Source organism: Ambystoma mexicanum, chromosome 6p (genome assembly GCF_040938575.1).
Source record: "Ambystoma mexicanum isolate Mex_15411 chromosome 6p, UKY_AmexF1_1, whole genome shotgun sequence".
Lineage (NCBI taxonomy): Eukaryota > Metazoa > Chordata > Amphibia > Caudata > Ambystomatidae > Ambystoma > Ambystoma mexicanum.
Window position 1 is genome coordinate 106,728,649 of NC_090935.1, and position 15,304 is coordinate 106,743,952.

Sequence of the window (15,304 nt, forward strand, 5' to 3'; positions counted from 1 at the left end):
TGCCATGTCGGTGCATTCGCACGTGCGCATGAATACGCTTTGTGTGACGGTGGGTAGAGGAGGTGCCCAGGACCTCAACATGGAAAGAGGGAATGGAGCGGCACCTATAGAAACCAAGGCTGCACAGAGAATGAAACAATGTGTTTTGCCAAGGTGAGGCGAAGAGGCCGGGCATGGAATACCAAAGCAAGGGAAAAATTTACTCAGTTAATCTGAGGTGAAATTATGGTCCTGTGTGTTATTAATACGCCACTCGCAATTGATCTAGAGGGTATGATAAAAACGCTACTCCCCGCTGCAGCACATTTCAGCATGCAAGGAATTGGTTCCTGGGCTGCTCGTAGAGGGATAAATACGCTGGTCGATACGCAGCAGCTTGAGTGCCCTGGGATTTAGTGCGGTGGCAGGGGCTTATGAGGAATGGATGGTTGCCTTTGGTGTTTATTCTTCGGGTAAATTTCCCCTGTATGGCTCTGACAAAGGGATACCACGCAAGGCGGACTGGTCTTCACAGGGTGTGGTAAAATAAGTTGCGTGGGCGCATACTGCTCCTGTGAGTTTCGTGAGTTCATGGGGAAGGTAGTGGAAATAGGGCAGGAGTGGTAAAGTGGCGTATTATGTGGCCGCTCGGTACCGGTTTAAATGCGGCGGGGGGTTCGTCATTACGTGCAATGGCGGGCAACCGTGCCTGAGAGGCCATGGAAAGGAATGGTTGGTTAATAAGGGGAGGTATCCAATGGGGCTGCAAATCCGTACCGTGGGCGTATGGTGCGGCGAACAAAGGAAGGGCGATGAGCACAGCTCAGGTTGGGACCCTCGAGTTGCACCGCCGGTGGCGGGCTAAGGGTGACAGTACGACACCAGGGGGCTAAACAAGCAGTTGGGGCTCCGCGGATCCGGTTTGAGGTTCAGTCATTTCAGCTCGGGTTTCACCATTGTTGGGGTTGGAGGCGATTGGAGGATTGTAGTAGGACGCGATAAGCTAGGCAGCCAGGCCGAAGGGTAAGTTGGTAGGACATGGGGTATTATATACAGGTCACAGGTTCGAAGCCCAATAAGGCCTACTCAGCCTTCACCCTTTCAAGGACAGTAAACAAGTACCAATAGCGGTTGGGTTGATAGTGTAAGTGAAGATGGGGTCTGTATAGCGCGTCGGATTAAAAGCATTAGATAAATAACGCGTCAGCAGCATTATAAAAGTTTGCCCTGTTCCGGGTCGCTAGTCAGCGGTAGCAGTCTGCATGCATAGAAAGGCTAAATTATGGACAGCACAGCAGCTCTGACATTAGCATAGCCCGGGGCCTTGTTCCAGACCTGCTGCCGGCGCCATTAAAAGGTGCCCACGGTGGCGAATGGCTAGCCGTCCATCTGGTTTGAATGCTAAGGAAAGGGGTTCAAGGCTAAGAAAGGGGAGTTGGTTGACGCTAGGAGGAGGCAGATTGTGCATCTAGAAATTCTCCTCACGCGGCGATAATGTGCGGTATCACTACTGGGTCACAGCAGGCAGGTTATACGACAGGAGTGATAAGGAATAAGGGGTGGCCCCAGGCGATTCCCAGATCAAACAACTACTTGGCTGGTGGCAACCTAGGCTTTAGAATGGGCAGGAACGGGCATGGATCGTGCAACAAGCGGCAGATAGTAAAGTGATCTGAAGCAGGTTCCTGACTCCTTGGGTCCGGGTTAGACATGGAATCGCGGGATGGTGACTATGGGTTAAAGAAGGTTAGCAGCGTGGCAGGTCCCCAAACCACTGGGGGCGTGGGGGTAACTCAAGCACCTACGCTGTAACAGGCGATAATTTATTCCAAAGTGGGACGCCTTACCGGGGGGAGAAGTATTCTGATACGGCGTGACAGGGTGAGTGCCGGTAGGGGGCTGAGGACATCAGCAGCATTGGGGTCCCACAAGTTGGGGAACTACCGTCATGGGGTACGGGCGAGCAGTGCAGGGTTTTGGCAGGCGCCCGTAAAGGATTAATTCATGTGTACAGCCAGGTTTAAGGTGTGTTAGGTGCCACTTTTAGTTGACCGGCGGGACATCCCGCCAGCAGCAAACTGATTGTGTGCGGCCAGGAGAAAGGCAGAAGGCGGCAGCCATTGGTTACCTTGTTTAATTCCACCGGCGGAGACATTACTAGATGGCGACAGATTAAACCGCAGCGCTTTCCCGTGGAATTGCTCATTAGAGGGTTAATTCGTTCAATTGGGCCATGGTCTACCGAGGATGAGCGTTCCATAGGGATCATAGTTTGTGCTATGTGCATGGCAGCTACTACGGGCTGCATAGGTTGGCCGAATTGCCGCTTTTGCTAGAGGCAACTCTGGTCTGAGGCTGGCATTTTCTGAGACATCTCGACATCTGTCAATGGGTCAGCAACATGGTAAACCAATACATCTCCTAGTCAGCATAACTGTGGTACGCCTTTAACCGGGGCAGGCCAAAGGGAGACTGGTGGGCCGAGCTAGCACGAACTTCCCTCCCTCTCGCTCGGCCGGAGCCACATAACACAAGAAGCGCCTGGTAGGTGGGGTAACTCTTTATGACATCCCTGGGTGTCAGGGCGGTGGCATACAACACGTATTGAGGGTAAACCAGTACCTCGGGGGGTGAAGGTTCTGGGGTCGGTTTGGGTACCCACAATCTGGGGTAAACCGGGACCTCTGGGGCGTGGAAAGGGCGAGCTTGACTGGAGGGGCCCAGTGGGGTACACAGCTGTTCAATTTGCGGCCAGGGCACGTCCTAATAATTAAAGTGGGGGTGCTCATCAACAAACAATGTGAGTTGGCATCCCCTGTAATTAACAGGTCAAGGTCTCATAGTGTTTAGGAACACTGGAAGGGGGCATTCTAACTCGTTTTGCACTTCTCGGGCCTGCGCCTCTTGGGAGCCTAACGGCAAGGGCGGCTGGTGGTAGCAACAAGGGACCAGCTTCGCCCAAAAATTAAACGGCGCTCTCCCCGCCTACGGACACCTGCAAGGGCAAGGTAGGCTCAAGCACAGAAGATTGGGAGAGTTGGGCCTACCAAGGACTTGGTGCAAAAGAATAAGGGGAAACAAGTAACTCCTGCAAGGGCAGGCAGGGGTGTCCCGGAGCGGGCCCGCCCTGGGTAAGGCGGAGGTTAAGGCGGAACAGGAGGGAAACGGTCTTTTGCACTTCTCTGACCAGCGCCTCCTGGGAGCCTAACGGCAGGGGCGGCTGGTGGTAGCAACAAGGGACCAGCTTCGCCCAAAAATGAAACGGCGCTCTCCCCGCCTACGGACACCTGCAAGGGCAGGGTGGGCTCAAGCACAAAAGATTGGGAGAGTTGGGCCTACTACGGACTTGGTGCAAAGGAATAAGGGGAAACAAGTAACGCCTACAAGGGTAGGCAGGGGTGTCCCGGAGCAGGCCCGCCCTGGTTAAGGCGGAGGTTAAGGCGGAACAGGAGGGAAAGGCCCAGAGGCAGAAATGTCCCAGAGCAGGCTCACCCGAGTCGAGGCGGAACATGATGGAAAGGTGTCAGGGGCCGAAGTGTCCTGGGACAGGCCCCCCCCCTGGTTAAGGTGGAGCGGGATGGAAAGGGGACATGAGCAGGCACAGGGCGCTCTTTGCAGGAGATATCTGCACAGCTGGGTGACACAGAGAGCGCATGGTCTGAGGTGATTCCCAGGGCAGAATTGAATGGCACGGGGTGCCAGGGATGAAAGGGGCACAACTGCAGGGGCATGTGCGCAGATTGCTAAGGAAACGGCATATTGGTCATACACGTGGGAGGTAACGACCTGAGAAGCCTGGGAAGGGGGGCTCTGATGCAGGGGATGATGGTCTCCCTACAGGAATTGGCCAGTCGAGTGGGTGAAACAGAAATCATTGGGTCAGAGATAATCCCGAGGCCGGAATGGTCAATGGCAAATTCTGCAGGGGCTTTGGCCAGATCAGGCACGGCTTGATTAATTTAAATTACCCGGGGTATTTTCAGAAGGAGGGGGTACATTTGTCACCAGGGTACATTTGTCACCAATGGGGTTGGAGCTAGTCGACTGGATCCTTTGCGCAAAAACCCTAGAAAAGTGAGGAAGGTAGCAGGGGGGAGCCACAGTGGGCGGAAACCCACCTGTGGCGTGGCGGTGTTTGGGCAACCAAACACAAGAGACAGACTCCGGATGAGCCAGGAGAAAGCCGGAAGGGTCTTCGCCCTTCTCAGACCAGCGCCCCTTGGGAGCCTGAACGGCAGGGGCGTCTGGGGGGAACAACAAGGGCTCAGCTTCCCCCAAGGAAACGGCACTCTCCCCGCCCAGGAACACCTGCATGGGCAGGTGAAGCTCAGGCGCAAAGGGTTGGGAGAGTTGGGCCTATAATGGACTTTGGGAAAGAAAGGGGGAAGCAGGTTATTGGACACGGAGCAGTCGCTGCATCTTCTGAGTTATTTCCACTAATGTGTACAGTGTGGTTTTATGCTATTGTGGAAAATAAATCTGCGGCCTTTTTATGCCAAAAACAAAGCAAGACTCATTCTACACATTTCTTGGGGGGTTAAAGAAGAATGTGTTATTGTGATGTAATGGGTCCTAAATGGACGGATGCACGGGTTATGCCAAGTGTCGACGACAAAATCCCAAAATGGAGGAGGCACCCCGATAACCCGGGCGGTGTCCTCCTCCTATCCTCCCCCTCCCCAGGATGAGGGGGAGGTGCCCGCAGGAAGCGCGGCAAGACAAAGGGAAAGCCCGCAAAAGGAAACAGCGCGGCAAATCGGAAGAAAAGCCCGCGAAGGGCAACAATGGAGAGGGGAGGAGCTACCCCCCTTTATAACAAGCGGGCTTCCCACTGCAGGCAGTATCTAGCCTTGGCAGTGGGACGCCCACCTACCAGCAGAGGACTTCGTTTTCCCACCCACCCACCCTACAAACAGGACAAGCAAGGAGGCCTGATCGTCGACGTCGCAGGACGACAGGCGGTGTGGCGGTGTTTGGGCAACCAAACACAAGAGACAGACTCCGGATGAGCCAGGAGAAAGCCGGAAGGGTCTTCGCCCTTCTCAGACCAGCGCCCCTTGGGAGCCTGAACGGCAGGGGCGTCTGGGGGGAACAACAAGGGCTCAGCTTCCCCCAAGGAAACGGCACTCTCCCCGCCCAGGAACACCTGCATGGGGAGGTGAAGCTCAGGCGCAAAGGGTTGGGAGAGTTGGGCCTATAATGGACTTTGGGAAAGAAAGGGGGAAGCAGGTTATTGGACACGGAGCAGTCGCTGCATCTTCTGAGTTATTTCCACTAATGTGTACAGTGTGGTTTTATGCTATTGTGGAAAATAAATCTGCGGCCTTTTTATGCCAAAAAACAAAGCAAGACTCATTCTACACATTTCTTGGGGGGTTAAAGAAGAATGTGTTATTGTGATGTAATGGGTCCTAAATGGACGGATGCACGGGTTATCAGCATAATAACTCGCTGAACATGAAAGTGCCGGTCGCTAGGTTGCTTCACCGCCCATCCTAGCAACGGGCGCGCATATTGTGAAAGTTGCGCATTGATTCCGACTGCGGGGCAATGTGTCAAGAACCGAAAATGTCGGAAAGGCTTTCCACGACATTTTCGGAACTTAACACCATGTTGAGTATCGGGCCCTCAGTTGGATGTGGACTGGATACTCTTTCCTTTTTTTATGATAGTTAGAATTATGAAAAAGCCGATAAATATGCAGCTATATGGAATATCTTTAATGACTGGTATTCTTGAAATATTCCCTTTCATTTTTAATGTATGTTTATGTTTCTTCTCTCTCCCTTTTTCCTTCTCTTCACTTTTTCCTTCCTCCTTTTGTTTCTCTTCCCTTTCTTGCTCCTTCTTTTCTTCTTCCTGCTCTGATTCCATTGCCCTTTTTTCAGCTTATTACGCTATTAATAAGAAAAAGGTGTAAATATAATGTTATGTTATTTAAATGATGTTTACTTCTTGGAAAATGTTATTGTTCTCATCCTTTTCTTGTTTAGAAATCTCAATAAAGACATTTGACAAAAAGAATTATGCACACACAACACATTTTCTTATGATAAAACTGTACGAGAAAAACACATATATACCACCTGTTTAGATGTGAGCTGCAACTCAGTTTTTAAAGTCTTCCATATAAATGAGGATTTGGGGATCATGATGACTGCAATTTTCTGGATATTGATGCATTTTTCTTTTACACAAACAAATAATACAGTTTGAGACACAACTTATTTTGGTTCAGCTGCGCACTGCACCTGTTGAATCACTAAAAACAGAACAATCAGACAATACCTGCACAGAGACAACCAGCAACAGACAGGTCTGAGCCACCAAGGCGAAGGACTGGTAGTCGGAGATAGCCTTGCCGTCGTCGCGCACCGTGTCGTACATGGCGCCGTACGGAATGAAGAAAAGGATGAGTGAATTGTAGATCCCAAGGAACATGCACTTCACAAACTCGATTTTGTTGAAGTAAATATTCTTCTGTCCCGGTTCGTAGAGTTGGGGATACTCCATGCTCCAGCGGTCATCTACGTCCTGGAAAACAAACCAAACGTGTGATCTTGGAGGAGGAGCATGGTGCAGCGAGGTATATGTGGTTCCCACACGCAGCTATGTACATTACAGAAAACAGCACGGCACACCACACTCATCTAACTCCAATGTCCTCCTATGACTGACTAAACGGTTAAAGAGACAGTGTCCACTCCCCGTCACTCTCAGTCAGGGGTCTATAACCTGCGGATCTCCAGATGCGTAAGACTACGTTTACCATGATCCCTCACATGTTGGGAAGGGCTGATGGGAGTTGTAGTTCAAAACATCTGGAGAGCCCAAGGTTGCATAGCCCTGCTCGAAGTGTTACAAAACATCACCAGCATACAAGTGGGATCTTTGTATGGCTATAGTGCTTCACACAAGTATTATATGTTCAGAGAGTTGAAGTCCCAAATAGTCTCATCTGTGTCACCCGGGTTGCAATTCTTGCACACTGTATTGCCTCTCTGTCTTTTGATTAGACAAAAAATGCACTATTCACTTGAGTAATTTCAGTTTATGGTGCTGGCTATGTAAATGGGTGTTTCTATCAGTTAAGTCAATGTTAGATTTCATTCCTAAATTCATTGGCTGTGGTCTGGTCCCAGGTTACCGCGCGGTCTCCTAGAAGGTTGACGAGAGGTTATATATCGGCATTTGTCAAGTTTTACATGAACTGGAAGGAGACCTGAGGATACTGAATGGTTTCAGCATGTGGGCTGATTCTCCATGTGGAGAGAGGCCAGTAAGTGAATACTCTAAAAGGACACGTGTGCACAAGACTCGGACTCGTCAGCCTGATTGTCGGGTCCCCAAAATATGGTGGAGTTCAAGGTTTGACTGGATCTGCAGATATGCGACTCTGTCCATGATTTTCAGGAGGAAGGGGACCGTTGTGATAGGTCAGTAATTGGTAAGGATTGCGAAGTCAAGAGGGGGCTTTTTAAGCAGTGGGGAAATCCAGGATTCTTTCAGGGTGGAGGGGGACAGTGCAGGGACCAAAGGATGAGTTAGTCATGGTGGCGATGAGTGGGACTAGGGGTTTTGCACATTCCTTTACGATCGAGGCTGGGCAGGCATCTCCCTTGCAGTGAGAAGGCTTGAGGCCTTTCGTGATATTAGCGAGGGTGGAGGTGCTGGTGGGTTGGAACTTGAGAGGGTGATGTCTCTTTGATCTTTGGGAGTGAGGGCTGGAAGCGAGACAGCTGGTATGCATATTTGTTTAGCTTTTATTTTTGCTTGCAGTTCTTTGATTTTGCCTGTGAGGCTGTCTTGGATAGTTTGTTTGTTTATTCATTTGTATTGCGCTCCAGACCCGTAGGTATCAGGTGTTGCACCAGACGTCGTCTTTCCTGATGGAAGAGGGTGGGAAGATGGGGGTCTGTGAGGGCAAGCAGGAAGGGGCAGGTGGCGGGCACAAGGTTTTCCTTCTATACACGTGGCGTGCCCGTCTGGGCGAGGGAGGCTGTGCCTTTCTCGACACATCACACTATGGTTGACCCTGAAGGGCGGTATGTGGGGATACAGTGGATCATTTTGGGGAGACCTATGCTTGTGTTTGGGGTGTATGCACCGAGATTCTTGGATGCCATGAGCAATGCTATTATCCAATGTAGGGAACAGTGGGTGCTATGGATGGGGGCTTTAACTGCAGGCCGGGAAGCAGAATGGATGCCTGCAGTGCTGAAATAATTTCTTCTTAGAAAAAATACTAAATTAAACTGGAATAGCACTTTTTGTAATCAATATAGACAGTTGGAATGTTGATTTTCTAAAAAATTGGACAGTCCAGCACTGGTTGAGGATGCAGCAATCCTCGCTGATCAAATCTTTCAAGTTTTGGGGAGTCATGGCTTTACAATCCGCGCTCTTTTCATGTTCAAAACGAAATGCCGTATGTCATGACCACTAAGGTGAGTGATTGACATGTTCTCGAATCTCAGAGAAATCCACTAAGTTTTACCCAAAATCCCACGCACTGAGAAGTCCACAGGTTTTCCAATATCTTGGAAGCAAAGATAAGAGGTTGGCATTCTTGCTACCTCTAGTCGGCGGTTTCATGTGTTAATATCCCCACATAAATATCGCCATTGCTACTGAACTATTTAATGGCCCGCCTAGTCCGAGAGGCACCAGAGCGACCTTCTTCTGCGCCGAATAGAACTCTGGCCTGGAAGCCATTGCATGGAAACCATTGGTTTACTTCTGTACTGTCTTACATTTTAGGGGCATTCAAATCACAAAGGCTGCCCAGTACAGACGTCTATGCATTATAAACGAAGAATAAATGATTTCCACAATATGTTGGAGCTAGAAGCCACACATTTTAAGGGGGAAGAGGGCGTTTCTGTGCCAAGAATCACAGAGCACACCTGTACTAAATGAAAGCGTTTTAAAATGAGTAACAGGAGAGAACAGTGTCTCTTTAAGCAAACAACATGCACAGCCCCCAGCCCAATTACACAACACTAGAAGACTCCTATCCAGAAGCCATCACAACACTCCTGGTGACGCACTGTACTTACTGCGCTGCTTCCATCCTCTCTCCACTGGTTGTGTTGGGGAAACAAAGGATACAAAACAAAGGCACTGTCATGTCACATCCCACACCGTTTGTGTTCTAACTGGGACACCGAGGACCACGTTAAACTTGGATCATATGCACGTCAAAAGAGCAGGAGACATTGCTATGATGGCAAAGACCATTGGAAAATATGGAAAGCTAATCTCCTCTTCTCCCTTTCACCACCAGAGGGCAGTAGAGGGAGTCTCGGCCCAAGACAAAGCACTGTTTGCAGCCAGCTAGTGTCTCATCAATGGGCATGCGCGCCGAAACCAACAGTTTGCAGCCATCTTTTCTAAACATAGAAATATGTAACATATGTAACATATTTCTACGTTTATAAAAGATGGCTTGCAATGTACACAAACCATAGTAAGGTACGCACACACATATATAACATTTATATATATTTGGGAGCATACCCTACGGTTTGCCTAGTTTTCAGGCCATCTTTTTTAAACATTTCAGGTTTATAAAAGATGGCTTTGAAAGTACACAATTCAAGCCGTCTTTTATAAAGCTTTGACTACGGACAAAATTGTCCGTCGGCAAAGCTTTATAAAAGATGGCTTGAAATGTGTACTTTCAAAGCCATCTTTTATAAACCTCGAAATATGTCGAGGAATCCCCAGGTTCGCCGAGGGTTAAAGACGCCTCGGCGACCTGGGGAAACAAAGGCACAGTAACTGCCTCTGGTGACCTCTCGCGCGAGGGGTCACCAGATGCAGTTACTATGACTGACGGAAGTGGCAGCCAGTCACAGCGTCGCTGTGGCTGGCTGCTACTTCTGTCAGCTTGCCTGACTTCATTGCAGGCGCATCTCCTGTCGCGGCCGCATCCCGCCAATGTTGCGGTAGGACGGGGGCCCCGGCAGGGCCCCGGCTCAGTCCCACTTTTTGGAGACTGCCGGTGCCCGGCCCCGGCAGGCCCCGGCCCACTTTAAGCACTGGCTTCCCCCCAGAGTATCAGTGACAATATTGCTAGATTCGTCACAGCATTCAAACGGGAGCAGCTCTGAATTCCCAAACAGACATTTCAGAATGAGGGAAAACAGAAAACCCTGGAAAGCGCTCCAGATTAATGAACTCCCCGTAACCGCTCCCCCATTCTGTACAAGGACATTGGGAGTATGTGCTAAAGAGTCCTGGTAGACCAAAAAAGGGGAGAAAAGGGAATTTAACAAATGACCCAAATTCTTTAGAAAAATGGTCCAGAATTAAATGGCGCGGATTCGCCATCATTGAACCATACTCACCCTCCCTTTCTTAGTGGTTCTGCACTAAGGAACTATAGAGTGGATCAACACAACTACGTCCAAGAGAGGTGTGGTGATGCACAGGCAGTTCATTGTATCCCACAGACCTCACCTGCAGATCATCTGAGAGGCCTGAGAGATGTTGAGGAAGGCCACAGCGGTGCCACTCCCTTCCCCACACATGTTCTCCAGGATATGACACTGGTCAACCATCAGGAAACCCTGCCGAAAACCTGTCTTTTGGCTTGGTAGCATATCCAGCTGTTCTGGCCGTCCTCCAATCAAGGAAGGACCCAGTTAGCCTGAATTTCTGCTGAGATGTTAATGTATGCTATAGGCATGGTAAGAATCCTTGTTCTGGCCGTCACCCTTCTTGAAGCTATACTGAACGTCCATGTGGCTGGGATGGTCCATGAAGTAGAGACAGTGATGGCTACTGAGATGAGTGTATCAGTCAAACAATGGGTGTGTGCAATAGATCCCATCATGCCCAGCAGCCTTGGCAGGCCTCAATGAAAACATTGCATCAGCCATTTCTGCATACGGAGAAATAGGTCGCAAATATTATCCCGGCTCATTAGTAGTTTGGGACAGCTTTTTCTAAAGCAATATCTTGGCACAGCGGTCGAGCCATTTTTGTCGGATATTGTAAGGTCTCTAAACGAGGCTGAGGATCCATATCCCTTGGCTACTATAGACTAGAAGAACCCCCCACCTCAACCTGCTCAAGGCATGGCCATGGAATTCGATGACCACTGTAGGCCATGGATTTCGATGACCATTGTAGGCCATGGAATTCGTTGGCTGCTGTAGGCCATGGATTTCGATGACCACTGTAGGCCATGTAATTCATTGGCCACTGTAGGCCATGGATTTCGATGACCATTGTGGGCCATGGAATTCGATGGTCACTGTAGGCCATGGAATTCGAGGATCACTGTAGGCCATGGAATTTGTTGGCCACTGTAGGCCATGGATTTCGATGATCACTGTAGGCCATGGAATTTGATGGGTTCCATGTCTTAAAAGGGGGCAAAAATGCACCTGTGTATACAAAATATTGCGGCAAAAATGCAGTGGTTTTGGCGCCACAATCATGTAAAGGATGCTGGGGACACCCCCGCAACTCCTGGACCCATTATACCATTTGAGGGTAGCGGGCGACACCCCCGCAATCCCTGCTCCCCTTAAATGGTATATTGAGGTACACCTTTACCGGATCAAACCACACCCATTTTTCTTTTACCAGCAACATTTTTGCCACCATTTTATTTCCTGATACCATTTGATGGCCATTGTGGGCCATGGAATTCGACGTCTTTTTCCAGAGGCTGTTAGACAGGATCAGCAGTGCTGAACTGCCCGCCGCAGGAAGTCCTATTTAACTAAATTTCCTTTATACAGCACTCGCTATGGAACAATATGAGGCGCAAGATCTAGGGTGCGGTGCAGCAGGTTTAGCCACCATACAGCACAAGTTGATCAGATGTTTCACAAACACCTCTAACCTCTCAACCTCTCTAACCTCTCAAAGTTCCTGTGAGATAACCCCTCATTCAACATCTGGGTTGCAAGGACCATAAGGAGTCGGGTTTCTGATGACACTATCGCGTGAGAGCTTCTAGAGTCAAATCAGCCCTGGGTCTACTGCCGCCAACCGGTCAAACTGGATCCCATGACGCTGTGATGTGGAAATGTATAACTGATTCTTCTCAGGGTTTCTTGATCACTTTCGGCTCTGAAGACAACCTGGATCAATGCCGTCTTCTCAAATTAAGAAACATCTCCCAGGACAAAATTGATTGTGCTAGAGGGCCAGCTTTGGATCTGAGTAGGCTTGGCTCGAAAGGATAAGCACTCGGGAGGATAGCTCAGAGGCAACATGCTCGCCTTGGAAGCAAGACGACACGGGTCAACACATGTTCGATTCCTGGGTCCACGCCTAAAAACCTCTGGGCATTAAGCGTGTTATAAATAACCTACCATATGATATCATTTACATGCAATTGCATCAAGGCAACGCGCCCCATCAGACGTGCCACTGTTAGAGTAGCCCCCTGAACCAGCTCTAGAGCCTGTGAAACATGGAGCTGGGGTACCCAGTACCTCCCCTCTGATGCCCTTTAGCACCCACTCTCCCGGATCCCCCAGATAACGTAGCACTCAATCACCCAAAACAGTGTCAAGCATCCTTAGGTCCCACCAAAGATTCCTGCTCACAATCCCTATCCATTTCTGACCCCCTCCCCCTGATTTCATGGGGGTATATTTATTTATTTTATTTATTTAGCATTTGTAGCTCGTGCCAAACCCGTAGATATCTGGGCCCTGGGATATATGTATATATATATATATATATATTTGCAACAAAGGTTTCACACTGCTGGAAGGATCGTACAATTTAATACCATTATAGGTTATGAGGAAGCGCTGGTGTCCAGAGCCCTCCAGTTTCCGCAATTTAAGAATTCTGGGATTTGTAGTCCTACATTTAAATTGGAAAGACCAAACTACACGTCCCAAAATCATTATTTTTTTAAAAACATCACTGGGTTCATTTCTCACGAATGGAATGGGGAGACTTCAGAGGTCTGCAAGACCTATATTAAAATGCAGACGACAGACAAAGAGAAACATTTTCGTTCCCTCCTATACATGGTGAGTGGCGGTGGGGATGGGGGGTGTCTAGGGGGGTGTATGATAGTCGGGGACGAAAAGGTGAAAGGGGTTGCACTGGAAGGAACACCAGCAGCCCTAAAAGATGGTCTTTGCACATAGATACAGAGCAAGCACCTCCCAACCCTTTCAGCCACATGCAACTTGTCTGGAATCAAATGGCCAGTGCTGCCAAATCCTGCTGGCTCTTCAGTCACCATTTGATGCTATAATGAAAGAAGGCCCTCTTCCATAACCCTGCGTGATATAAAAAGCACTTCCTAACAATGCACTCCAGATGAAAGGGCTGTGGAACCGGCTTACATGTGTCGGCGTTTGATGTGCCATAAAGGCGGGCTCTGGTTCCCATCATCAAAGCGTCACAGGGGCCCTGCAGCGCGCAGTGAAAGCTCCTGGGCAAAGCAGGCAGAGAGCAGCCAGTGGCAAAGAGGAGGCACCTACCTGGTCAAAGAGGCTCATCCCGAGCACGGGCAGCGAGGTGTACACCAGATTGTAGAGCGTGATGAACCACTCGTCATACACCGTCTGTGGAAACAGGGCATAATGTGGAAACAGGTTAATGCCAGCACAGACCAGCTGATCGCATGTTGTTACCCCGCATCTGAGGCAGCCAGCGGCCCAGCCTATAGAGCCTGTATCCCATATGCTAATCTGGACATTCCATATCCTAAAGGCCACCTACTAATCCGTGTGCATGTCTTACAGCCCACATCCAAGGGCTTACAGTGGACATTACCATCCTAATAGCCCACATATTAATCTTTAAATCCCACACTTCATGTCCTTTAGCCTGTATCGTAGTCACTATAGTCAACAATCCAAGACATACACAGCCCATATCTTTTCATATCATTATGGTATTTGTTGAGCGTGGACCTAGGTTCGAGAAGTGACGGAGCACTTTAAAGAGATATCCAATTATACAGATACATACCGAGTGCTTTACAGAGGTATACAATAATACAGATACATAACTGGGTGCTTTACAGACGTATACAATAATACAGATACATAACTGGGTGCTTTACAGAGGTATACAATAATACAGATACATAACTGGGTGCTTTACAGAGCTATACAACAGAACAGATATACAGCAGGGGAAGGGAAACAAAGGGGCACAGAGGAGTTGTACAGCTGTACTGGGTGACCGGAGAAGAGGGGCGGGTGGCGTCTAGCGAGTCACGTGGCGCAAGGGGTGATGTGATGGCCTAGTTGTTGAGGAGATAGTCCTTGAAGAGGTGGGTCTTGAGTTCTTTTCTGAATTGTAGGAGCGTGGGGGCGAGTCGGATGCTGACGGGGAAGAGGTTCCATAGTCTTGGAGCGTAGGCAGAGAAGGCTTGTTTTCTGGTCGTTTCCTATTTGCAGAGCCCACATTACAAGCCTCAAGGTCCACATCAAACTCTTATAGCACAATTCACATCTTCTAGCCATCCCACTAATCCTTATAACTCACATCACATCTTCATGGGACTACAATATTTGGCTCCCCAGATGTATTTGTCTACAACTCCCATCAGCCCTGCGCAGCATATTAAATGGTGAGCAACCATTGCTGTTACATTCTAAGGCATCTGGTGAGCCACAAGTTGCAGACCCCTGTCATCCATATCACTTATCCTTAAAGTCCTTGTCGTGTCTTATAGATGACACTTCATATCCTACTATCGGTACCTGGATTATGATACGTAGATCTCGCTTTCTGCACCTTCACTCTAAATCTATATCGCTGGCTCTCTCTTTGTGGGGCCGAGAGGCACAATACCAGTTGCATGTTTGTTAGAGCCACCCCAGGCGTTGAGGACAGCAGCATAACCAGAGAAAAATAACAGATATCTTGAAGTGGGATGAGGGTGCTGTGTTTTTTAATGGTCAAAAGTAGAATGAGAGCAGTAATGACAGGGGAATCCACCTGAGGTGGGGATTGGCCCAATATTTGTAGATCATTTGTCATTGTGTGTGTCCTGCAGGAATGTTGAAATCACACAGAGCATTCAACTGTCTGTATGGGAGTGGTCAGGGAGACACGGCTAGTCTCTGCAGGAGGTGCTGGTGTTGTGATAGCACCTGTAAAGGACCAGAGGACCACGCTGCAGAGCCTAGAACTGGGTTTGTTGGTTTCTATTTGTTGTTCATATTTAGTGTTTGTGCATACTGAAACAAACAGGCGGGTTCAAAGCACTACCATACAATAAGTGGTCAGCATGCAAAATTAAACATTGCCTTGGTACTTGCATAAGAAACACATAATTGGTTTCAATCTAAGCCTGAACCTTTCTAAAATGGAAGGACTTTTT

General features: G+C 48.9%; 1 protein-coding gene across 1 annotated transcript in view; it reads right to left on the minus strand.

The window, feature by feature from the left end:
* The window catches only part of LOC138511251 (phospholipid-transporting ATPase ID-like), a 668,434-nt gene that overhangs the window by 34,048 nt on the left and 619,082 nt on the right, over positions 1-15,304 (minus strand). The window contains exons 24-25 of the mRNA XM_069626794.1: positions 13,449-13,532; positions 6,268-6,513 (exon numbers count right to left, since the gene is read on the minus strand). Of these exons, the coding sequence (XP_069482895.1) occupies positions 6,268-6,513; positions 13,449-13,532 (330 nt within the window). The remainder of the gene's footprint in view (positions 1-6,267; positions 6,514-13,448; positions 13,533-15,304) is intronic.